This window comes from Muscardinus avellanarius (assembly GCF_963383645.1).
Source record: "Muscardinus avellanarius genome assembly, chromosome: 2".
In the NCBI taxonomy this organism is placed as follows: Eukaryota; Metazoa; Chordata; class Mammalia; order Rodentia; family Gliridae; genus Muscardinus; species Muscardinus avellanarius.
In genome coordinates this window covers 30,319,961-30,346,430 of record NC_137787.1, presented here as the reverse complement: position 1 = coordinate 30,346,430, position 26,470 = coordinate 30,319,961, and the positions used below count along the sequence as shown (strand labels likewise).

General features: G+C 43.4%; 2 protein-coding genes across 2 annotated transcripts; both read right to left on the bottom strand.

The window, feature by feature from the left end:
- Positions 1-6,705: 6,705 nt before the first annotated feature.
- On the bottom strand, positions 6,706-8,732 carry LOC308258491 (gamma-crystallin E; the record flags this gene model as incomplete). Its single annotated transcript, XM_080689117.1, has 2 exons — positions 6,706-6,978; positions 8,610-8,732. The coding sequence occupies 2 exons, from the start codon at positions 8,730-8,732 to the stop codon at positions 6,706-6,708; spliced, it is 396 nt and encodes a 131-aa protein (XP_080545243.1).
- A 12,170-nt stretch (positions 8,733-20,902) lies between these two features.
- On the bottom strand, positions 20,903-22,620 carry LOC308259248 (gamma-crystallin D; the record flags this gene model as incomplete). Its single annotated transcript, XM_080690133.1, has 2 exons — positions 20,903-21,175; positions 22,498-22,620. 2 exons carry the CDS (start codon positions 22,618-22,620, stop codon positions 20,903-20,905), a joined length of 396 nt encoding a protein of 131 aa, XP_080546259.1.
- Between the last annotated feature and the right edge of the window lie 3,850 nt (positions 22,621-26,470).

The following is a 26,470-nucleotide window of genomic DNA, read 5'->3' as shown; positions in this document are numbered from 1 at the left end:
CGAAATAAATGAATTGAAATTTAGGTATTTACTGATAGTATAAGTAGTTAGCACTGTGAAGGAGAGTTCTTTGTACACAAAACCTTCCTACTTAAAAGGCCTTTAAAAAACTTTCAGAACACTAAATATATTATTTAAGAAACAAAGTATCCTACAAGGAGGTGTAGCCAATCTCTAGGTTCCATGTAAATTAACCTTTCCATTTGTAGTCCATTTGCATCAGATGGAACCTAACTGGTTCCTACTTCCCAAAGGTTGTTATTCCTAGAAAGGAATTATTTGTCTAGATTACTTTGATAATTATAACCATCTGTCCTGTCCTTATAAAACTCTACTAGGAGAAAACAATGGATCTATGAAATAAAATGTATATGGAATGGAAGATAATTATCTTTATTTACAGACATCAACAGCTTACCAAAGAAATGCCTGTGTCTGGGGCACCCAGATAATTTGGAGGCAGAGTTGTTCCCATCTTCCTAATTCAGGATTCTTCTCGTAAGAGTTACCAGTTACTTTGGGCCACCCCACTTCTCTCTATAACAGCGCCACCCCCACAGCCGTGCTCACAACCTCAAGGTCCCACCTCTCCAACACAGGGGCAGGCATGTGGCCAAGCCGTAGTCCTCAAGGGCGTTCTCGTGGCTCAGAAGTGGCATCCCACCTTAGCCAGGCCAACAGGAGTCTTTCTGAGAGAGCTGGACCAGATACTCGGGGAGAGAGAAACATAATCCTGGTGTTCCTGGGGACTATGGTGCAACTTGTTCCGGGATGAAGTCCACAGAGAGGAAAGCACATCGCTCAGAATCCTCGAGTGTATGTCACACTTGAGTAAATGCCTGTCACTCCAATCCTTGAGAGGACAGCAGCTGTGACTTTCTAGTTCTGTGAGTCAGTTCATCCTGCTCCAGTTTATACTCTTGAGTCAAGGATATGTCCCCTGCAACCACACCTAATACACCTCCCTAAAATCATAAAAATAAACTCCCACAAATAAGAAGAGCCCCCAGAGTTAAGCTCAATTTCTATCCACACCCAGACCCTCTCTATCATTGGTGAACATCTGGGCACCTCATTGAACACTTTTAACTCGAGTGGTTAAGTAGCTTCCTGATGTTTCACGAGGTCATGGTGGTTAGGGTCGGTGTTAGCTTTGTGTTTCTGTCACCAAACTACCTGACATAAACATCTTAACGGAGGAAAAGTTTTGATCATGGTTTCAGAGGTCTCTGTCCCTGGTTGACCGGCTCCTTCCTTCTGGTAAGCACCAGGTGGCGCTCTTATCCAGACTAAATAAAACCTTCAAGAAAGGGTAGCTAGCTACTTCAAAGAATTGGCACTAAGGAAATTTTTAGTCATTTAGTCTGTGTGGCTCAACAGGGTTCTGACTTTTCACTGGGGGCAAAAAATTAAAAAGGCAAAGAACAAGGAGGATAAAAAAGAAAAGAAGAAACGATAAAAGATAGGAGAGCTATAGAAATCAATAAAGCTGTAAGAATTTAATAAATTCATGATATATGAATGGAAACTGGCTTATTAACAATAAACTCCACTGATAGTGAATTTAAGCATACCTGGGTTCTGAATACTTCTTCATATTGTAAAAATCTTGTTCCTGTCTAGATAAATATTTCCTTGGTCCTCTGATTGCTCAGCTTGAGATGGGTCATGGCCCCTGTCACTAGCTCCCTTCTTGGCCATCTGCTGTGCCTGGATCTGCTACCAGGCCAGGCCCTGCCTTGGGGAAGGGCACCTTCCTGTGGATGACTGCTTTGCCATTTGTAAAGAAGCGGGGAGCCAGGCACAGTGGCCCACACCTATAATCACAGTACTTGGAAAGCTGAAATAGGGGGGTTGCAGGTTCGAGGCCAGCCTTAGCAACTGAGAAAGATCTTGGTTCAAAATTTTTTAAAAAAAAGGCCTGGGGTGTAGCTTGGAGGTAGAATTCCCAGTCCCATCCCCCAAAATCATAATCATAATCATAATAAGTAGGGAGTCCCATCTTGGCCCTGGAACCACATCTTGTTTTCCCCAATCTTTATCATTATTGTTTGGATATTTGGATACCTTAAAATATACATATCAGCCGGGCATGGTGGTGCACGCCTGTAATCCCAGAGCTTGAGAGGCTGAGACAGGAGGAGTGCACAGGTTCAAAGCCAGCCTCAGCTGCTGAGTGAGGCTCTCAGCAACTTAGTGAAACCCTGTTTCCAAATAAAGTATAAAATAGGTCTGGGAGTATAGCCCAGACCTATTGGCTCAGAATTAATATCCTTTTGGGACCTGTGCACCAGCATTTTGAAAAACTTTATGAGTGATTCTACTGTCCAGCTTGACTTGAGAAAATGATCTGGATTTGGGAGCTCCTAGCACTCTTTAGCTGAGGGCTTTTCAGCCTTGTCTGTACCCAAGGACCAGTCACCCGAGGAGCTTGCTGAAACGCAGACCGTTTCGGCCAGTTAGGGGTGCATCCTCAGACTCCGCGTTGTTAGCCAGCTTCCGGGCCACGTGCTGTGCGGCTGGTGGGCTGCCCTAACTTGACGGAGGGAGGTGGCTGTGTGTTTGTTTGTTGTTGCTGTGCTATTAAAGCATCAAAGTCTGAATCTCGCTCTTAGTAATTCTAAAGATGAGTGCATAGGTATGGTGGTATTTTTCATTATGGTTTTTAAAACTTCTTTAATGAATCAGTAGGTAGTATATTTTGATATAATGGGTAAAAAGTAAGTTAAAAGTGAGGTAAAACAGGAATTTTGTTCCATTTATCTAATTATATCAGCAGAGTCTTTTAAGAAGTCTTTAGCCGGGCATGGTGATGCACGCTTGTAATCCCAGCATTCGGGAGGCTGAGACCGGAGGATCGTGGTTGGAGGACAGCCTCAGCTACTTAGTGAGGCCCTCTGCAACACAGTGAGACCGTTTCAAAGTAAAGAATAAAAAATTGGGCAGGGGGTATAGCTCGGAGGTCAAATGCCTCAGGGTTCCATCCTCAGACCTGCAAAAAAGAAAAAAGTATATTTTTTAAGAATTAATTTTACTTTTTTTGTGTGTGTGAGGGGGGTACTGGGGATGGAACCCAGGGGCATTCTACCTCTGAACTACACCCCCAGCCTTATTTTATTCTTTTATAGGTTTCAAAGCAGGGTCTCAATAAGCTGTGGGGTGCCTAAGTTGCTGAGGCTGGCTGCAAACCTGTGATCCTCCTGTCTCAGCCTCTCTAGTACTGGGATTATAAGCATGAGCCACCACGCCCAGCTTAATTTTACTTTTTAAAAAAAGAATAAAAGATAAGTTTTTTATTTTGTTTAACCACTGATCTCTTGGTAATATGTGCTATTGCAGTTGGCCCGCCCTGACCCATACATTCTTCTTTGCCTTTTCATAAAGCCAGGGTGTCCCAGGGCCCTCTCCACCTCTCCACACTCCCTAGGGTGAACTATCCAAACAGGACTTTAAATGTCATCTCATTTGTTTTGTTTTTGTGGTAGTGGGGATTGAACCCAGCAGCATTCTACTGAAATGGGGTTTCTTGAGAAGAAACATGACGTTTCCTTAAGATGAAACGGGGTTTCTTGAGAAGAAACACGCGTTTCCTTACCAGATTCTTGTCTGCGTCGAGCGAAGAATGACACCCACAGACGACAGGAAGGGGAGCAAGAAGTTTATGTATGGGAAGCAGCAGGGAATAGGGAAAAGTAGCAGAACACCCCTAAGGGCTGTCGGGACTCTGGTGCCCAGCAGCTGCCTTCAGGACAATACTTTAGGGTAGCCCAAGCCAAATGCTTTCAGTTGCAAGCTGAAGTGCAGGTCACCCCTAGAGGACCTGGTCGGCCTTGATGTCCAGTGGAGGTCTTCAGGTCACTACCCGAGTGTAGCCCGGGCCAAGTGACTTCAATAGCACCCCACCTTCTCTCAAAGCCAACGCAACCTGCTAAAGAGAAAAGCTACTGGAATCACAGGTGTGGACCATCATGCCTGGCTAAATACCATCTCTTGCACATCTGTAACCCCAATACTTGGGAGGCTCTGACAGGAGAATCACAGGTTCTAGGCCAGCCTCAGCAACTTAGTGAGACCCTCAGCAACCTAACTAGACCCTTATTTTAAATTTTTTTTAAAGTTTGGGGTATAGCTTGGAGGTAGAATGCCCCTACACACACACACACACACACACACACACACACACACACACACACACACCTTGGTGGAGTGTGGGTATGGGAAGATGCCTGGGGGCGACATCAGTCTGGTGATTAAAAGATGGATCCTGGCTGATATGATCTCCATTATCTGATCAGTAGATAATGCTGGAAAGTCTACTTACTGAATTATAGATTTCTTAAAATATCATGCTTCTCTTTGCATAATCTACTTATTGTATAGGATAACCGTGCAGAAGGTAATCATTACATGTAAGTAAATTTATGGTAACTCTGAGATTTAAAGATTTACCAGAAATGGGAGAATCTGGCCTGATTGAGTGGCAGGCCTGGGAAAACATGTGGAACTTTAAATAGAAATTATACTTCCTTAGCCGGGCGTGGTGGCACACGCTTGTAATCCCTGAGCTTGGGAGGCTGAGACAGGAGGATCACACGAGTTCAAAGCCAGTCTCAGCTACTTAGTGAGGCTTTCAGCAACTTAATGAGACCCTGTTTCTAAATTATATATATATATATATATATATATATATATATATATATATATATGTGTGTGTGTGTGTGTGTGTGTGTGTGTGTGTGTGTATACTCCCAGGATATATATATATATATATATATATATATATATATATATATATGGCCTGGGAGTATAGCCTGGAGGTAGAAAGCCTCTGGGTTCCACCCCCAGTACCACCAAAAAAAAAAAAAAATTATACTTCCTTGTTCTTCTGTCTCCTTTCTACCCCCCCCCTTTGGTGGTACTGGGGTTCCTAGAAACCCTTCTACCTCCGGGCTATACTCCCAGACCTATTTTATATATATTTTTTTAAATTTGGAAACAGGGTCTCTTAAGCCAGAGATATGGTAGGATATGGTAGCTCTGTCATCTCTTAAGCCACACTTAAGTCTCTAAGCGTGGCTGGCTTCGAACCAACGTGATCCTCCTGTTTCTGCCTCCCAAGCGCGGGGATTACAAGTGTGCGCCACCACGCCCAGCATCCTTTCTACCTATTTTTAATGTCCTCTATACCACCTCCATTTGGCCTTAAGCATCTGACTACCTTCTCTCTTACTTCTCCCCTCTGCTCCCCTAAGACCCCAGGGGCTCAGTGTTTCCCCTGTGTGCCAGGTTTTCTTCCTTATGGAACGAAATTAGTCACATTTCCATCCCCTGTTGCTCATTTCCCCCAGTCCCCCTAACAGCAGTAATAGCAGACACCTGGTAAGCACCTGCTCCGCCAGACCCGGAGTGGATATGGTAGCTCTGTCATTTTGCCTCAAACCATATAAGGCAGCCCTCTCATCGCCCCTCCTACGCCACAGGTGTGCTCTGTGCAGAGCCCATAGGTCCTCAGCCCCGAGTGCTCAGGCCCCAACACCTACCAACACCTAAGGGCTCTGCTGAGATCCTCCATAATCCTGGATCCTCTGCCTGTGCCTCCTGCAGACTGCCCCTCCCAGTCAGGATGCTGAAGGGCTTGAGAGCTCTCCTTGGTGTGGCCAGATACAGGAGACTGGCGTGGGAGACAAAGGGTCCTCCCCTCAACGGGAGGGCTAACTGATGTGTGCTCCAGGGCTCTCCAGGAGGAGACTTCTTCTTGCTAACCCCCAGTCCCAGTACTTGGGAGGCAGAGACAGGAGGTTAAGGGCTGAGGACCCTTTCTGCTGGAGAGAGAGAAAAGAGAAGTGCTGGGGGTGAAGGGCCAGGGGTGAAGGGTGAAGGGAGAGAGTGTGTGAGTGTGAGAGTGTGTGAAAGTGTGTGAGTGTGTGAGTGTGTGAGTGTGTGTGAGTGTGTGTGTGTGTGTGTGTGTGTGTGTGTGTGTGTATAAGGGAGATATCCTTTTCTGCTTATTGTCACTTTCCAGTGCAAAGCTCAGTCTCTAAACAGAAGTGTTCATGCGTTGGGATGTGACTCCACATTACAAAAGTGTAGATTAAGAATTGTGGTTCTAAACAGGAAAAAAAAAAAAAAAGCCGTGGTTCTCAGAATTCATTGGAGTAACAACTAGGGGGTGGGGCCTGGGGTCTGCATCTTAAACAGTGTCCCAGGGGTTTCCAATGCAGGTGACCTTCAGTCCATTTGAAAAATATCTATTTAAAAGATCCCAGTAATAATAATAGGCAAGGAACACTAATGTTACAAATCTTTATTATACAGCAACTACTTTCTTTTTGGCACTATTTTAGAAGAATTAATATTATTAACTTATTTAATCCACATTTAAAAATGTAATTCATGTGGTGAAAAGCCTATGACCCTGCATTTTTACAAGTTAGGAAACTGAGGCGCAGAAATGCTAAGTGAGCTGCCCCACCCTCTCTAGCTGGTACGTGGATGGAGACCCAGGCCCCAGGGTTTGCGCTCTCCCTGCCACCCCATACCCCCTGTCCACCGGCACCTGTAAGAAAATCCACAGTATTTCTGGCTGTAGTTTTGCTGAGCCCGCCCAAGGAGCCCAAAAGAAACACAGGAGCCCATCATTGCATGGAACACACAGGAAATATTTTATTAGCTTCCAAATGAAGAAAAGGGTAGAATAAAAATATTTCAGTAGAAATCCATGACTCTGCGCAGGGAGCCCACTCTGGCGCTCATGGCGCCCCAATCGTGGTAGCGCCTGTACTCCCCCGGCCGCAGCAGGTACTGCCGCCCGCGGTAGTTGGGCATCTCATAGAGGACCCAGTAGCCCTCCATCACGTGGAAGGAGTGGAAGTCGCTGAAGTGGAAGCGGTCCTGGAGAGAGGAGCAGTCCTCGGAGAACTCCACCATCTGGCCGCGGTAGTCCTCCCGCTCGTAGATCCGGATCCTGTGGGAGCTGGACTGTGGGTCCAGAGAGCGACGTCAGAAACCCTCAGCTGGCTTTAGCCACCAGTCACGCCCCGGGGCATGGGCATGTCTGCACCTTTTCTAGACCGCAGGTGGCCCAAGTAAGGGAGCTGCCCTACCAGATCCGCGGTGCACGGGTGGGCGGGCTGCCCAAGGCGAACTCAAGAGGGCGCCACCCGCCGGCCCTTTGATGGGAAAGCTGCGCCCTGAGCTTCCCGGCACGCGACCTACCTGAGCTGCGCGGCTGGCCCTGCCAGGGCCTGTTTTAAGTGACTGTTTCTATGGTTTTTTTCTTTTGTTCTCTCTTTCACAGAGTTGTGGTGATCTGAGGCCCTCCTTGGATGGCATACAAAATAATTACATATTACAGTTTAAAAAAATGTCCCTGGCAAAGGGCGTCACTTGAGGAAGCTGGAGGGTGGGGAGTGGGGCTGCTTTTCCTGCCTGGGACGCGGGTGGCAGCGATTCGGGAAGAAAGCTCAGCCCAGGCAGCTCCCCTGCCCTTCCCCGGGGCCTCAGGCCCTGCTGCTCCCCACGCTGGAAAGCCAGAGCTCCTTAAGGATTGGGGTCCCCTCCCGGTCGACCTCATCTCCTGCCGCTCCAGCTCCTGAGCGAGGCCTGCGCAGCGTCCAGGGCAACACCTGCCGAGAGCGAGGCGGCCGGCGTCCTGCGCGGGTCCTCCGGCCCTGAGCGCCGCTCTGCTGTCCAGCTTCTGCTCGCCCTGCCCCGCGGGCACCTGTGCCTCAGCGTCCTCGGCACCGCAGCCTCAAACAGCTGGGTTTGCGGGGTGAGCAGCCGCCAGTGGGTACCTCCCGGGGGTCAGTGTGTGGTGGCTTGCGAAGGACTCGCGTGTGCAGAGTCCACCTACACTACAGCCTGGTACACACAGAACAGCACTGCAAGCCGTTCCTTCTGGTGTGACAGAACTAACGCCCAGAGCTTATGGCCTGTACTTAGAACAGTCAGGACTGGGAGCGAACCGGGTTTCTAGGCCTAAGCTGCATCCTGGGGTCTATCAGGTATTAAGCCCTGAGGGGTTTCAAACCTCAAAAGAGTGGCACACTTCCCAGATTAGAGAATACACTATGGCATTCCCAGTGCTGGGGGCTTCATTTGGATCACCGGGGCTCTGCAGGGGATCCTGGGATCTCCGTGGGTTCCTGGTTTTGCCTTGGGTAAGGCCAGAGGCTTTCCCTGCGCATAATAGTGAGTGCTCTGGGAGGGGCCGCAGGTGCTGGGGACCCACCTCCTTTCTCTCTCACCTCAGCTCTAAGCTGCTGCTCTGACCAGCCCCATTTCCAGGTGAAAGAGCAGAAGCCGCCTTTGGCAAGCAGCCACCGGGGCCCATTCACCCCCGGGGCGAAGATGCTCTGAACTCAGCCACGCACTGCTTATTCCCAGCAGCGGTGAATTTGACTTAGCTGAGTAAATCCAAACGTCCAGTCAAAAGCTTTGCGTCCTATACTTTGTCAGTGGAAGAAAACTTTGGAGCTGTTAATTCCCGAAGAGAGAATAGCGGTCAGACCCAGGGAGAAGGCGGCGGCCCTCTCCCCCGTACCCCGTGGCGCGGACCGCAGGCCGGGCCACCCCGCGACGCGGGCAGGAGGGACGCGAACCCGACTCACGTGCGGGATGAGGCGGCAGGAGCGCACCGCGTCGCTGAAGCCCATCCACTGCTGGTAGTCGGGGTAGTCCCCGCGCCGCAGGAAGTACTGGCAGCCCGCGTAGTTGGGCTGCTCGTAGAGCATCCAGCAGCCGCTGTCCACGCGCACCGAGTTGCAGCGGCTGAAGTAGGGCTGCAGGTTGGAGTGGTCGCTGCTGCACTCGTAGTGGCGGCCCTGGAAGCCGCGGTCCTCGTAGAAGATGATCTGCAAGGCAGGGGGGGGGGGCGCGGGCTGAGCGGCCAGGGCTTCCCGGGCCCCGGCGCCCCCCGCGCCCCTCCCCGGGCCTGGGCGCCGCGGGGCTCACCTTGCCCATGGCTGTGGAGGCGCCTGGCGCGGTGCAGTCGGTGTGTGGGGCGGCGCGCGGCGGGCCTATATAGCGGGAGGGCTGCTGTGTTGGCAGGAACCGCACAAAAGGGGCCCGCGGGAGCAGGGGCGCTGGCTGTCTCTTTTCTATGTAATGACCGTGGGGTGGGGAGAGGGGTCATTGTATGTGTTCTCTTAGACTCTCCAGAGCTTTCGAATTGATGACCTGGTGGTTCGCAGGGTCACTTGACGCCGCACGGGCGGTTAAATGAGGCCCATTTGCGAATTTGAAATTGAGCAAAGATGCTTAACGAGTTAACCATTGCAACGAAATGCCTGATTCCTGTTTAACTTTTCAAAATAATATCTTTTCGAGCAGCAAGGCAGCGTAGTGGGAGGTCAGAATGGGCTACAGCAGGAGCGTTAGAATTTTCTTCATATGAAAACGTGAAAGTGGGGAAGCCTACCTTCTCCTTAGGGCATTTATTTATTTATGTATTTATCTAATATTATTTTATTGGTGCATTGTAGTCAAACATCTTAATGGAATAAAAAATGTGTGGAGATATACATGCACACATCAGCCAATTAGCCTTACTCCAATCCCCTTCCCATTCCCTCCCCCTCCCTCATTCCCATGCTTGGTTTAGTGATTGATATGTTTAAGTACATCATGTGCTTTAAAGAGTTTCCCTCCCCCCCATCCCTTCAGATAGGTCACCTTAACTGCTCCTCTCTCAGGTCCCTTCTTCAACTAGAGTTCCTCCTATTGCCTATTTCTCCCTAGTTTTCGCATATTAGAGAAAGCATCTGATTTCTTATTTTTGTGATAGTTCCCTGTAAATGCCATAATTTTGTTCTCCTTTATGGCTGGGTAAAATTCCATTGTGTACATATCCCGTAGTTTTGTAATCCACTCATCTGTTGATGGACATCTTGGCTGGTTCCATAGTTTGGGAATGATGAATTGTGCATCTATGAACATAGATACTTATGCATTGGTTTGGTAGTTTGGTTTTCATTTTGGGGGTAGATACCCATAGGTGGTATTGCTGGGTCATATGGTAAGTTCGTTTTCACTCTTCTGAGGATATTCCATGCTGTTTTTCAAAGTGGTTGCATTGATTTGCAATCCCACTGAGGGGAATCCATCCACTTTAAATGCCCTAAGGAATTCCTTACTTAAGATGGATTCCCCTCAGAGAGAGCCTCCCTATGCACTTATGAGCAGGGAGATGAGGTAACTAATGCAAGGTAGGTGACCCAGGATGGAGGTTGGACCCAAGAAAACTCAGATTTCAGCCCTGACCTCCCCTCTGCCCTGGAGTCCTGTTTGGAACCAGAGGCATCTTTCCTGGCCTCAGCACAGGCAATGAAATCTCAGTTTCAGAATTTATGAGGTGACCCACTGGTGATTATTACACTGGTAATTTTATTCAACTAGTATTTTTGCTTATTAAGGACACATCTTACTTGGTTCTAGCAGCTGACAACTGCAAGTTAACTCCCAAATGTAACGCATTTCCCAGTACTTGGGAGGCTGAGACAGGAGGATCATAGGTTTGAAACCAGCAACTTAGTGAGATCCTGGTTTGAAACAAAAAAATTATAAAAGTCTGGGGGATGTAGGTCAGAGGTAGCATGCCCTCTGGTTCAATTCCCAGTACCTCCCCTGCAACATACTCTTAACACATTTCAAATTCCACGAGGCAAATGTCTCATGGCTCTCTAGTGAAGACTCTGCCTCTCGGGTCTGGAGTCTACCTTCCTATCCCCAAAGCCCCAGCAGCTCTGGATGTTCCACTCTCTTTAAAGCAGGTTTTTCTTAACCTTGGCACTGCTTTACCATGTGGGGCTGAACAATTCTGCGCGGTGGAGGGCTGTCCTGTGCATTGCAGGACATTTGGCGATGTCTTGACCTCTACCAGCTGGGCACCAATAATACCACTCTTGCAGTATTGATTACCCCAAATATCTCTAGACATTGTCAAATGTCCTTTGCAAAACAAAATCCCCTGGCCCTTGACCTTGAGAACCTGTGGTTTAGAAGAAGTGGTCCTCAGCTATATAGAACTTTATCTCACATTTCTTTTTTTTTTCTTTTTTTTTTTTTTTGGTGGTACTGGGGTTCCTGGAAGCCCTTCTACCTCTGGGCTACACTCCCAGACCTATTTTCTGTATTTTTGAAACAGGGTCTCTTAAACCAGCGCGGCTAGCCTCGATCCTCCTGCCTCTGCCTCCCAAGCGCAGGAATTACAAGCGTGCGCCACCACGCCCGGCTCACATTTCTTATGAGGGCCTCTTGCTACCTAAGAGTAATACTTAAAGAGTTTTCCCTGAACAAATTTCATTTGGTTCACCAAAGCTTAATAAGTCTAGTCACACCTTTTTCTTTTTTATATGCTTTTATTGGTACATTAGAGTCTGGCACCATAATGTAAATCATGTTGACATTGATGTACATGTACACAGCACTTGGTAGCCCCCCCTACCTCCCCATCTCTTCCCTTCCCCAAACGGAGAACTGAGATTGACATTGGTATTTTCACATTTGTACACATAGCTGATGGTAGTAATTCCATTAACGAACCTCACCATTCACTCCCCTCTTCTCTTAGACTGTCTCCCTGGCTCCACTGAGGTTTTGCCTCTATTATCTGGAGTTCCTCTGGCATCCCAAATTCTCCCTTGCTTGCGCACATTAGATAAAACACATGACCCTTCACTTTCTTCGGTTGCTAATCTCACTTAAATAATGTTCTCCAGGTCCTTCTATTTTCTTCCAAAGGACATACTACTTTTGTTCTTCTTTATTGCTGAGAAGAATTTCATTGTGTATATATTCCATAGTTTTGTAATCTATTCATTTGTTGATGGACACCTAAGTTGGATTCATATTGGCTATTGTGAATTGTGCTGCTATGAACATGTGTATTCATATATTACTGTAGCTCTCTGATTTCATTCCCTTTGGAAAGATACCCAGGTTGGTATAGCCAGGTCATATGGTAAATACAGTCCCAGTTGTCTGGGTGATGTAGGTCAGAGGTAGAATGCCCTCTGGTTCAATTCCCAGTACCTCCTCCCCACCACATACTCTTAACACATTTCAAATTCCAGGAGGCAAAAGCCTGGTTGCTCTCTAGTGAAGGCTCGGGCTCCCAGGTCTGGAGTCTTCCTTCCTATCCCCAAAGCCCCAGCGGCTCTGGATGTTCCTCTCTCTTTAAAGTTGGTTTTTCCAAATGGGGCTTTTCCATTTGGAAAACTGAAATTCCCAGGAATCTCCACACTGATTTCCATAGTGGTTGCACTAATTTGCAATCCCACCAACAGTGCAGAAGAGTTCCAATATACCCACATTCTCAGCCACATTTATTGCTTTTTGACTTCTTGATGATTACCATTCTTATTGGGGTTGCATCTCCCTGATTGCTGACGATGTTGAACTTTTTTTATGTATTTATTGGCCATTCATATTTCTTCTTTTGTGAAGTATCTATTCAATTCAATTGCCCATTTCTTGATTGGGTTATTTGGGTGTTTTTAAATACGTATGAAGTCTTTTAAGTTCTTTGTATATTCTAGATATTAATCCTCTATCAGAGGGGATTTTTTTTAAAAGAAATGTACCTTTAAGCTGAGCATGGTGGCTCATGCCTGTAATCCCTGTACTTGGGAGCTGAGAAAGGAGGATTGCAGGTTTGAGGACAGCCTTAGCAAGTAGTGTAAGACTGAAACCAACCTAGTGAGATTCTGTTTCCAAATAAGAAATAAAATGGGGGTATAGCTTGAAGGTAAAATGCCTCTGGGTTCAATTCCCTATACCATCCATATCTATCTATCTAACTATCTATACATACATACATACATATGTGTATATATATATATATATATATATATATATTTAATAAAATTCAGAAACTACAAAAAAGTTGAAAGTAAAAACATTTTAAATCTAGTCATATAGAAAAACAAGCACTGCTATTATATATTTAAAAAACTAGTTCTGGGAAGATAGCGACCGAGAAAAGCAGGGCTTAAGAGCCCCGCTAACAACCAATCTCCATTACCACAAAATCAGCGCCTTTCATAGCCAGAAAACACCATCACCAGAGAAACAAAAAAATCACCAGGCTCCAGAGAGAAAGTGGACTGAGAGCAGAGCTCAGAGCCACAGAGGAGATACACCGACCTCATGCCCGAGGACGCAGCAGCAGCGCCATACTGCCAGAGGCAGCGGCGAGTTCATCGGACGGCCACAGCAAGCCGAGGTGAGCCGCTGCGGAATAGCCAGGCGGGATCTTTCGGCGCAGGGAGCATCTAAAGCTCCCAGTGGCTGAGCTCAGCACACGCTGCAGGGACTCAGAGTGGAACTCAAAACCAGAGAAGAAAAAATACGCCAGCCTCATGGCCGAGGGTGTGGCAGCGGTGCCATATTGCCACCGGCGGCAGCAGCAGTGAATTCACCGAGTCCAGTACAGCTACATCTGCGTACTCAAGAACAGTGAGTCAAATTGCGGGCCACAGAGGAGAAATCCCAGTACTGTACTCCCTGGGACTTGACCCAGTGGGGGAGTGGCGGTGGCAGAGATATCACACCATAGGAGAACACCCAACCTGGCACCCCCCATAGTCTAAAGCAGCCTCTATCGACTCCCTGGGTCGGAGACTCTGTGATACAACCCAGTAAAGGAGTAGTGGGGTCAGAGATACTACAGACTCGAGATCCAGAGCACCTTAAGCAAAGTCATAGTGACCCAAGGGAAGAACCCAGAGAAGACACAAACTTCCAAAATCATGGGAAAGAGGAATAACACTGGAGCAATGAATGCCCACAACCCCACAACATCAGAACCCGATAAAACAGAAAATCAGAGATTTCTAGAAGATCAAATCAGGAAAATAACTGTAGAAATAATAGAGGTGCTTCGAAAAGAATTCAGAGAGAGCCAAAAAGAGATAAAGGATGCAATTAATGAAGTAAAGGCCTCAATTCAAAGCATGAACAACCGATTAGACCACATGGAGAACAGAATCTCGCTCTTAGAAGATGATCATTCCAAAAATGAACGCATAGTTTCTAATCTAGAAAAAAATATCCGACAGCAGGAATCTGACATTGAAGAAATATGGGCCCATTTTAAGAGAGCTAACCTAAGAATAATTGGAATAGAGGAGGGAAAAGAAAGTGAAACCAAAGGGATCAACAATCTCTTCAAGGAAGTAATAGCAGAAAATTTTCCAAACATAGAGCAAAAGGTTGATACACAGGTTCAGGAAACTTATAGAACTCCCTTTAGACAGGATCAGAGAAGAGGGTCCCCACGCCACACAATTGTCAAAATGACCAATGTGGAAGCCAAGCAGAGAATCTTAATGGCAACAAAAACAAAGGGCCAACTGACATTCAGAGGCAAACCAATTAGAATCACTCCAGACTTCCCAAACCAAGTCATGAGAGCCAGAAGGGCTTGGAGTAACATATTCCAAACTCTGAAAGAAAACAACTTCCAGCCAAAAATTTCCTACCCAGCAAAACTTTCTATCAAACTAGATGGAAAAATAAGAAGCTTCCATGACAAACAGAAACTGAAGGAATTTATGTCTTCAAAACCAGCGTTAGAGAAAATACTCAAAGAGATTAACTACAAAGAAGAAATAGGTAACACACACCAGAACCAGAGAAACAAGATTTTCCATCCAACAGACAACTAAGATTGGTTATCTGTGGAGATTCATTATTTATGTTAGTCTTTTACCTATCTCTAAATTGTATTGTTTGCCTTTATTGTTGCTAATTTTTAGGATTTCTAGTTGGAATAGTAATATACCTTCAGATATAGCATTTGAAAATATTTTATCCAATTCTATCAGTAACTTTTAACTCTGTTTACATTGTCTTTGGATATACAATATTTTTTTTATTTTTTAGGGAGTTTGTATACTCTTCTGTTGCCTGTGCCATTGAAATCATATCCAAGAAATCACTGCCAATTTCAATGTTGTGAGGTTTTATGACCCAGATTTTCTTCTAAAAGTTTATAGTCTTTAGATTTATATTTAGGTCTTTTATCTATTTTGAGTTAATACTTGTATATGGGATTAGGTAAGGGTCCAATTTTATTCTTTTCTATGTAAGTATTATTTTTCAACAATATTTAGTTAAAAGATTATTATTTCCACCACCAAATGTTCGTGGAAACCTTGTCAAAAATAACTTGACAATATAGGGAAGAAGTTAGCTCTAGGCTTTTATTTAACTCCAATGGTTTATATATCTGCCTTTAGAACAGTACTACACTGTTTCAATTATTGTAGCTTTATATGGTTTGAAATCAGAAAATATATATCTTCTAGCTTTGTTCTTTTTCAAGATCATTTTGGGTATCTAGAGACTATATTCCATATTAGGATAGATTTTTTTTCTGAAAAATAAATATATAAATATATGATAGTTTCACCTAAAAAAAATAGAAAAAAAATATGCTCTAGTAAGAAAGAAAGCAAAAAGAAATATTGAAATGTTTTCATGTAATTTTAATTTTTCAACATTATTTAGTTAAAAGATTATTATTTCCTCCACCAAATGTTCGTGGAAACCTTGTCAAATATAACTTGACAATATATGGAAGAATTTAGCTCTAGGCTTTTATTTAGCTCCAATAGTTTATATATCTGCCTTTAGAACAGTACTACACTGTTTCAATTATTGTAGCTTTATTTGGTTTGAAATCAGAAAATATACATCTCCTAACTTTGTTCTTTTTCGAGATCGTTTTGGGTATCTAGAATCCATATTCCATATTAGGATAGATTTTTTTCTGAAAAATAAATATATAAATATATGATAGTTTCACCTAAAAAAAAAGAAAAAAAGTATTCTCTGGTAAGAAAGAAAGCAAAAAGATATATTGAAATGTTATCTTTATGTTATCAAAAGCTTGGTATCAGACAAATGAAACTGTTATGTGAGATTATCATTTTTAATTTTGGATAAATTTCTATAATACTAGATGTCAACCACTAAGCCAAGCATGGGAAGGAGGGATGGGGAGGAAATGGGGTGGGGATCGGGTGGGGGTTGACTGGCGATGTGTGCATGTATGTCTACAAAAGTTTTCTTTGTATCCCACTATGATGTATGAATACAGTGCACCAATAAAAAATTAAAAAAAACTAATTTTCATTCCTTTGTTCTAATATTCTTGTCTCCAGGAATTTGTCAAAGACAAATAATTAAAGGAGCATATAAAGATTATACACAGTGGTATTTAATCAGAATATTGTTTATAGTAGAGAGAACTATGTACAAATAAAATGTCCATGATAGGGCATTAAATAAACAAAGTATGGAATAGAACATCTATTGGAAGGGATATTCTGCAACTACCAAAAATGATGTTCTCCAAAAATTTATTTAAGGATATGGAAAATATACATCATATGTTAAATTTTTAATATTTTTATTGATTCATTGTAATTATACATCATAGTGAGATTCAAAGTGACACACTGATACATGCACACATCACTCGGTTGCTTGGTGTATTTACCATATGTTAAGTTTTTTGAAAAAGGAAGTACTTAATACACTGAAAATTACAAAAGATTGCTGAAATAAAGACAATAAATAAAGAGAAGTCTGTGCCCATGGACTGGAACATTTAATATTGTTAAGATGTTAGAACTACCGAAAACAAGGTACAGAGTCAATGAAATCTCTATCAAAGTGCCAATGATATTTTATGTAGAAATAGGAAAATCCATCCTAAGATTCATATGGAATTTCAAGGGGCCCAAATAGCCAAAATATTTTTGAAAAAGAACAAATCTGGAGAACTCACTCTTCCTAATTTTAAAAGTTACCACAAAGGTGTGGTAATCAAAACAGTATGGTACTGGCATAAACCCAGGCATATAGACCAGTGGAATCGAGTAAGTCTTGCATGTGTTGCCAAGTGATTTTTTAACAAGAATGTCAAGATCACTGAGTGAGGAAAAGATGTTTATGCTTAGTGAAACAAGTCAGATAAAGGACAAATATGGTATGATACCATTTATTTAAGGTACCAGTATTGTCTGATGCTGAGAAACAGAAAGTATAGTGGCAGTTACCATGGGCTAGGGGATGGTGGTGATGGGGAGTTATTGTTTGATAGGTACAGAGTTCCAGTTTGGGATGAAGAAGTATTTCCAGAGATGGATAGTGGCGATGTCACATTTTAAATATCATGAACTAGTTAAAAAAATATATATATATACAACTAAAATTATATGAACCACAATGTTGACTGTGCTTATACTATGGTTATTTATATAGAGAGTGAGGTTAGGAACAATTTTTTATTGTTTTGATAATTTTTCTTTATATCTCAACATTGTTGAGGACAAAAATATTTTCCCTCAAAGTCAGAACAAAGAGCAATAGATGCATTGCTTTTAAACTACTGTTCAATTCTGTTGTATTTCAGTAAAATGTGTAGCCCCCAGGATGGAAAATGTACAAAAAATATAATTTTGATAAAATTACATTTATAAATTACTTTATAAAAAATTCACACCAAAGTAATCATTGAGCATAAGTGTCCGTAGTTTATTATTCCTGTACTATTTGATAAGTGATAATGTGTTTTATTATTATAACTATTATTTGAATGAATAGTTTGTATGCATCATTTTTTTCCATGTTTAAGATTTGTTTCTAGCTGGGCATGGTGGAGCATGCTTGTAATACCGGTACTTGGGAGGCTGAGACAGAAGGACAGCAGTTTCATGGCCAGCCTCAGTTACTTAGTGAGGCCTGCTGCAACTTAGTGAAATCCTGCTTCAAAACAAAAAATAAAAATTGGGCTGGGGATGTAGCTCTGAGGTAGAATGCCCCTGGGTTCAATTCCCAGTAGTGCAAAAAAAAAAAAAAAAAAAAAAAAAAAAAAAAGATTTAAAGATTTGTTTCTTAGGTCAGATTCCCAGAAATGGACATACTAGGTCAAAAGTTAGTTCAACTTGGTGTGGTGGCACACCCCTGTAATCCCAGGACTTGGGAGGCTGAGACAAGAGGATCATAGGTTTGCGGAGAGTTTTAGCAAGTAGTTAGATTCTCATCAACCTAATGAGATCCTGTTTCAAAATAAAAATGGGGTAGGGCTGGGGATACAGCTTGGAGGTAGAATGCTCCTGAGTTCAATTTCTAATACCAATAATTAATTAATTAATTAATCCACTCTTCTTCCTTTGCTGCTTTTGAGTCATTATTTATTACAGAGGACTAAAATGGTACAAAGGTTTGTAAGAGTAAGTACAATTTAAGTTGCCCTCACCATGGAGCGAATTCCAGGAATTATAAGAGAATTAAAAAGTGCCTAAAACAGTTTATATTCAATTTCTTATAGCCGCCTTACTTTATAATGTCAAATGACATAATAATATAGTTAATATCTTAGTTTTTCCCATTAGTATATTTTCTCCCTTAGGTTTCTTCTCTTTATTTCCCTTTATTCACTCCATTTCTTTATACCACTAAAGATTATACTCAAGTACCTGTTAACATTTAATAGTGAATTCTGGGAGTGTGTTCTCTGAGCATAATTGCGCTACAGGCTAGGATTGCTCTTGGAGTTTTTCAGCATCAGTGTTTCTTACAACCTCAGTTTCTTACAACTTCAGTTGTAGCTCATAGCTATGCCAGGGTACCAGGGATACCAGCTTCAGTATGATGCAGATGTTGTCTTGTCTGAGAGACAGATAAGACCTGGGGTCTTAATATTGTTGGGAGGCTGAAGGAACCATCTCTAAATCCTATGCTATCCTAGGATTTCCTGTCACCTGAGCTAATAGATTTATATATTGGTCATCTATTTGTCATGGAGTTGCTTTCAGTCTGACTCAGATCCTTTCTTTTTTTCTCCCCTCAGTACTGGGATTGAACCCAGGAACATTTTACCTTCGAGCTACACCCCCAGCCCTATTTTTTATTCTTTAATTTGAAACAGGGTCTCACTGAGTTGCGGAGGGCCTCACTAAGTAGCTGAGGCTGGCCACGAACCGTGATCCTCCTGTCTCAGCCTCCCAAGTGCTGGGATTACAAGTGTGCACCACCACACCCAGCTGACTCAGATCTTTTTTCACTGTGAGGTTAAAGGTACAGTTTAACTTGGCTTTGGAAGATGAGCAGCTTACCAGGAAACAGAGAGAGAGAGTAATTCAGGTAAAGGAAAGGTGTGAGTGAGGGCAAGGAGACGTTGGAGGCATTTGATGTGTGTGGCAGGCTGGAAGAAAAGGACTCCCAGGGTCAGATAACATGAGATAAGTGGGCAGGTTGGGGACAGATTCTTGAAGTCATTAAAATTTTTTCCCTCTTAGTAGTGGAGACACATCAGAGGTTTTTAATCAGGGAAATGACATGATAAGATCAGTTTCTGGGCATTTACATAGTCAGTCCTCCTTTCTAAAATCCTAACAATGAGAGCACAAGTTAAGACAGAACAGGACTGGAGATGTAGCTCAGTGGTAGACTGCTTGTCTAGCACACACGAGGCCCTGGGTTTGATCCCCAGCACCACAACTGGTGATGGGGATAAACTTACTTATAAGTAAGTAGGTAAAATGATCAAAAAGTAGGAGAAACCAAATGTAGAGAAAGAGTAAATGTAAGTGGATTCAGTACCCTACCTCCCCTCTCCTAACACATACATATTGTATATGTACAAGGATATATAAATATATGTAACTGCATATATGTGAATGTGTGCATGTATTTACAAAGAGAAAATGCCTTTGGGGATTATCCAATATTTCTAATTGAATTCCCAATTGGGTATTTGCAGTGAACTCACAGTAAGAATCTGTAAGATAGGGCTATCATTATTTTGACAAGAGCCTTCCTGATTCCATAGTGGAAAATCAGTGATTTTCTGAGCTGTGATTCTGGATTCTGATGCTACCTTTTTTTACTATGTGAAAACAGAATTGGACTTTAATTTATCATGCATAAAGTGAATTTTCTCAGTTAACTGATCCTGGGATCTAAGTTATGTTAAAATTGTATCAGGTTTTGACGACCTTGTTCTATAATTGCTACCTTTTCTCTCTCCTCTTCTTGCTCTCTTCCAATTTTTTTTTTTTTTAATTTTACAAATAGGGATCTCTTTGAGATTCTGAAAAGAGTTTTAAACAATCTTCAGGAAAGTTTACCTATTCTCTATTTTAGCTAGAAATATGTATTGAGCTGCAGATAACAGAGCATCCAGTTACGGCATCTCAAGATAAAAGTTGCTGCTGTTGGTTCAGAACCTCAGCCATACCAGGTCCGGCATCTCTGAAATTCTCCCGCCGTTTCTGTCACACGTGTCATCTCTTGGGTGTAAGATGACTGAGAGAAGAGACAATGGTGGCAACTCCCTTTTTTGGAGAAGATAGATGTGTTTCCAGAATCTCCTCTTCCTATCAGCATCCCTGATTCAGTGGCCAGATGAGTGTCACGGGGCCTCCTCAGCAGTAAGGGGAAGTCGAATAGATTTGTGAGTTCAGCTTTTGCTCCCAAATTTAGGACATTCAGGAATCTTCTGAAACCCTTTATGGTACTCAGGTTTAGAAACCTTGCTCTCAGACGTGAACTTTGGCTTGCAGAGCCTCACTCTTCAGAGAAAACGGAAAATTTCTAATAATCTGGATCGAAGTAACAAGTCGTCCAAGGGGCAAAGATGCAATGAAATTATGGAAGTATTTTCTAACCTGTAAAGTTCTCTTAATATGAAGGTGTATTTGTATTGTGAAAATTTCCTTTGTTACATGTGTATCACATATGTTGATTGCCACTAGATGTGTGTGTGTGTAAAATATAAGAGAGGTAAGAGAAAAAGAAAAAATGAAAAAAAAACACAGCATATTAGTGCCAGGAACACACAGAAAATATTTTATTAGTTTCCAGATTGAGAAATGTTGGAGAACATACTTCAATAGAAATCCATGACTCTGTGCAGGGAGCCCACTCTGGCGCTCATGGCGCCCCAGTCGTGGTAGCGCCTGTACTCCCCGGGCCGCAGCAGGTACTGCCGCCCGCGGTAGTTGGGCATCTCGTAGAGGACCCAGCAGCCCTCCATCACATTGAGGGAGTAGATCTCATTGAAGTGGAAGCGGTCCTGAAGCAAGGGGCAGTCCTCAGTGAACTCTACCATCTGGCCTCGGTAGTCTTCCCTCTCGTAGAGTCTGATCCTGTGAGAGCCAGCCTGGCAAGCCAGAAATGGAAAGAGAAGAGACCATGAAGTGACTGACACCTTAGTGCAGACCAGTGCCCTGAGGACAGGTTCCAGCCATTTTGAAATAGATGGCGTGGTGGCGTACGCTTGTAATCCCAGCGCTTGGGAGGCTGAGAGAGGAGGATCACACAGGTTCGAAGCCAGCCTCAGCTACTTAGTGAGGCTCTCAGCAACTTAGTGAGACCCTGTTTCCAAATAAATTATAAAAAATAGGTCTAGGAGTATAGTCTGGAGGTAGAAAAGCCCCTGGTTTCTACCCCCAGTACCACACACACACACACACACACACACACACACACACACACACACAGAAATAAAGGATAAAACAACAAATTAATTCTGAAATGTCTCATTACTGAGGGCAGAGATTTAGTACAGTTTTTAGGACAATGAACCAAGAAGAAAATCTTGCTCGTTAATATATGCTGATGTTACCCAGGATGAACCACTGTACTTAGAGAAAGGCAAACTTTTAACAGGTTATTATTATTCTTGGCCATTCTGAGGGAATGCTTATATATTAAAACAGAAAGAAATATATTTTAAATTTCAACATTTTAAATACATGAAAATATGAAGTGTCAAAAATCCTAGGTCTCAATAATTAATGCTCAGTGAATAATTTAATAATTGAGGAAAAATGGGGAAAGAAAAACCAGTATGTCCAAGGACTAATTTTTTCATACACTCTAGTGTTTTAAAACACACACTGAAATATATATGGCACATGTATAAAATAGCACTGCATTGCTTTCTGTTGAGAGAAAACACTTTTGTTTGTGTGGATAGAGGAGAACCGAAATGGGCATTTGGGGCACAGAAAGGGGGAAAGAGTGTTTTAAAAGAATTATTCCATATGTTTAGCAATTACTATATTACCAGGCACATAACTATTCTCCCATTCCATATTAGTGGTTTTTCTACAACTCAATTTTATTTATTTATTTATTTTTGCGGGTATAGAGATGGAACCCAGGGGCATTCGACCTCCGAGCTACACCCCCTGCCCTAGTTTTATTCTTTATTTTGAAACAGGGTCTCACTGAGTTGCAGAGGGCCTCACTAAGTACCTGAGGCTGTCCACGAACCACGATCCATCCTCCTGTCTCAGCCTCCTAAATGCTGGGATTACAAGGGTGCGCCACCACGCCCGGCTTCACTATAGCTTTAGTGGATCTTTCTAATTATTTTTCAAACGGTCTAAGTTATTCTGAATGATCATTCCTCCTTCGGATGTTTGTTTGACTTTCGTGGGAACTATCCAGTGAGTGTCTCGGGGCCTCGCGACTCACGTGCGGGATGAGGCGGCAGGAGCGCACCGCGTCGCTGAAGCCCATCCACTGCTGGTAGTCGGGGTAGTCCCCGCGCCGCAGGAAGTACTGGCAGCCCGCGTAGTTGGGCTGCTCGTAGAGCATCCAGCAGCCGCTGTCCACGCGCACCGAGTTGCAGCGGCTGAAGTAGGGCTGCAGGTTGGAGTGGTCGCTGCTGCACTCGTAGTGGCGGCCCTGGAAGCCGCGGTCCTCGTAGAAGATGATCTGCAAGGCAGGGGGGGGGGGGGCGCGGGCTGAGCGGCCAGGGCTTCCCGGGCCCCGGCGCCCCCCGCGCCCCTCCCCGGGCCTGGGCGCCGCGGGGCTCACCTTGCCCATGGCTGTGGAGGCGCCTGGCGCGGTGCAGTCGGTGTGTGGGGCGGCGCGCGGCGGGCCTATATAGCGGGAGGGCTGCTGTGTTGGCAGGAACCGCACAAAAGGGGCCCGCGGGAGCAGGGGCGCTTTCTCGTGCGCTCTTTTTTCTCTCTTCTGTCGTAGTCCACGAGGCTCATTGTGGGTGCTGGTCCCATTCGCTCTGGAGTATTCGTATTGCGATCACTGGCTGATGCTGTTGACATTTGTTGTTGTGTTTTTTTAAGACGGTAATTTGCTACATTGTCTAATAATAGAAGTAAAGCCTCAGCCACTTCATAGATAGTCTACACTTTTTATAGGTTGGGGAAAACAAAAAGGTGTTCCAAGTTGGGGGGCAAGAGATACTCTTAATATGAAGAATATAAATTAATCTGTAAGAACTGCCATGATATTAATGTGCGTCAGTCTTGAATATTGACAGATAACAGAAAGGAAATAGATTTCATTTGAAGTTGAAAATGTCAAGTTAGTTGTCTGGGAGTACTTTGGGATTAAAGAATATAAGAACGTGGATTGTTTTCCCAAGGGAGTCAACAGAATTTCAAACTTTTGGTAATAGTAAAGTGCCCCCCCCACCCCAAACAGGGATCTTCAATGTTAGTCTGATTTTGTTGTAGTTGTTTCTGAAAATAGACTGACCAGTAGACCTCTTATTTTAGGTAATTGTGGTTCTGTGATTCAAAAGGGAAAATGGTTTTAGAACTAGAAGGAAATATCTGTTTAAAGAAATTAAAACGAATATATCTAACATACAAAACAGAAAACCTCTTAGCTGATTATAAAATAAACAAATTCCTAAGAAACACTTTCTGTAGGGTCTAGGATAGTCCTGTGTTCTCTGGTGAACAAGAGAGTAAACAGAGCCTTTGACTCAGAGAAAATTAATTGTCTGAGCACAAAGAGGGGCTCTGGTTGGAATGGTACAGGGAGAGGAAGGAGTAAATGTCTAGAAGAGGGTCTCTAGGAAGACCATAGAAAGCATTTAGTGGCCTGGAAAACAGTTTGATGGACTGGAAAGCGCACTGGCGTGGAAGGCGACCTATGTATCCCTCCTTTTTCATGTTCAAAGAATTAATCACAGCCCTGTGTCGACCCGGGAAAGTACTTTGTCTTGTTTTTGAGTCACAAATCTTTTTAAGTTGTTATTTATGAATTAAACCCCAACTATGTACAATACGGTGATTTTGATCCTTGTTTCCTGATTTCTTGTTATCCACTCTATACAAGCATATATTGAAAGTTACTTGTGTTTAGGGACTGGAAAATAAGTAGCCAGAATACAACACATAAAAATCATCTTTATAATTAAAGATTTTGAATAAGCTGGACATTGTGGTATGTGCCTATAATCCCAGTACTTGGGAGACTAGACAAGAGGATTGGGGGTTCAAGGCCAGCCTCAGCAACCTAGCAAAGCTCTGTTTCAAAATAAAAGAAATCAATGGGGCTGAGAATGTAGCTAAGAGGTAGAATGCCCCTGGGTTCAAATTCCAGTTGCGTAAATAAATAAATATTTAAAACAACATTAATTTTTCAGAGTTGTATCTATAGGGTGTGTGTTGGGGGGATGAGAACAACAAAATATGAGAAAGAACTAGAATTCAGAGTTTCAGAAAGTCTGGGCAGGATGACTCAGGGGAAACCTCAAAGGCCACATTGGGGACCCCTGTGGGGACCATTGCCTCTACTGATATAGATTATAACAAAACTTAGGGTGCATGCAGAGGACCCAACAAGGGATTTGGGCTTTTTTTTTTTTCATTGACCAAGAAGAGAGAAGGCTTTATTTCAGCTGAGATTGAAGAAGCAAGGATATCCCCTCCCCCCAACTTTTCATAGAGCTGAAAAACTAAAGGCTTGGGCAAAACTGTGGCTTGATTTACATGCTCTACATAAAGCTCTGGGAGTGACAAATGTGTAGGATTTTTATTTTATTTTATTTTATTTTTGTGGTACTAGGGATACAACCCAAGGGCATTCTACCTCGGAGCTGTACTTCCAACCCCATTTTTTAGTCTTTATTTTGAAACAGGGTCTCACCAAGTTGCAAAGGGCCTCAATAAGTAGCTGAGGCTGTCCGTGAACCCGAATCCTCTTGTCTCAGCCTCCTAAATGTTGGGATTACAAGTGTGCGCCACCATGCCCAGCTTCAAACATGTAGGATTTAAACCCTAAGATGTATCTACTGTGCTAGGTGGACACAAGTAGGCTCTGAGAGTTCTTACAAAAGTTGCAGAGAACTCCACACATGTTGTCTAGAATGGCGTATGAGGTCTGTGATTGGAGGGGCAACGAATGATGACAAACAGGCCCTGAGCCCTAGTCCAGGACTAGCCCTTTGCCACCCTGAAAATATTTAGGTAGTTTCAAACTAGAGTCAATAATTTGTGTGGTTTGTGAAAATGCCAGTGTACAAAGCAGAGTAGAGAGAATGCCACTTTTCTCATTTTTTTAGGGATCAAGTTATTTTATGAATCTAAGTCTCATCCCACAGGAATGGAGAGAAAGCTTATTAGTCATTGGCAGGGTTTCCTTCTCACTTCCTCAGGCTCCATCTCGAGGTTGTAGGTGTATGTGAAACTGAAGCATTTTGTGGGGGAGAGAGGGAGTGCAGAGAATTTCTGCCCAGGGCTGGCAGCTCTTCCCAGCTTTCACAACAGCTTGGAAATGAGCACTGGCCGCCCTGAGGGCTGTGGGTCTGGAGATGTGTTTTGTTTGGTTGCTGTAGTGTGAGGCCAGTTTTTGTGATGCTTTGGATTGTCTCACAGTGGACCATAATCCCCATCCCTCCTGCTGTCTCAGTGCCAGCTCTTTCACTTGTTTGCATCATCTCCCTGGCACCTGAAGGTGTTGACTTGCAACTCTGAACAAGAGTTTTTGTGTTCTGCTGAGTTTTGACAGGTTTTTATCAACTGAGAAAACCATACCTTCAAGTGGAAGTTTCCAAATATTCTTTCTTGGCCTGAGCATACTTTTTCAGGAATTTTCACCCTTTTGGAAATGTCTTTTCTTTCATCAAATGACATAAGAATAGATGCTTTTAGTTTTTAAAAAATTTAAAATTTGTTTTTAGGTTTTAAAAGTCTTTACTTGGTGAAATAAAAATTAACCATTTGATAAACAGAATGTGAAACATACAGTGATCCCTTGGATGGGGGGTCTGCTTGGTATAATCCTTCCGAATTTTTTCTTTCTGAGTGTTTTATTTTATTTTTAATTTTTATATGTTTATTGATGCATTGTATTCTCATATCATAACGTAGCTCATAGTGATAGAGACGTGTATGCACACACATGCCCCTTGATGATCTTTCCCCCGGCTCTCTCCCTTTTCCCCCATTCCCCATACAAGATATGGAGATTGGCATCCATATTCTCACATATGTACATAATGTCAATTGAAGTGGTTCCTTCATTAATTCTCCCTCTCCTCCCCACTCCCCACCTCCCCTTGACCACCTCCCTGGCCATTATTTGAAGTCCTTTTGGTACTGATTACTCCATAGCTTCTGGTCATGAGAGAAAATATATGACCTTTCACTCTCTGTGACTGGCTAATCCCACTTAACATAATGTTCTCCAG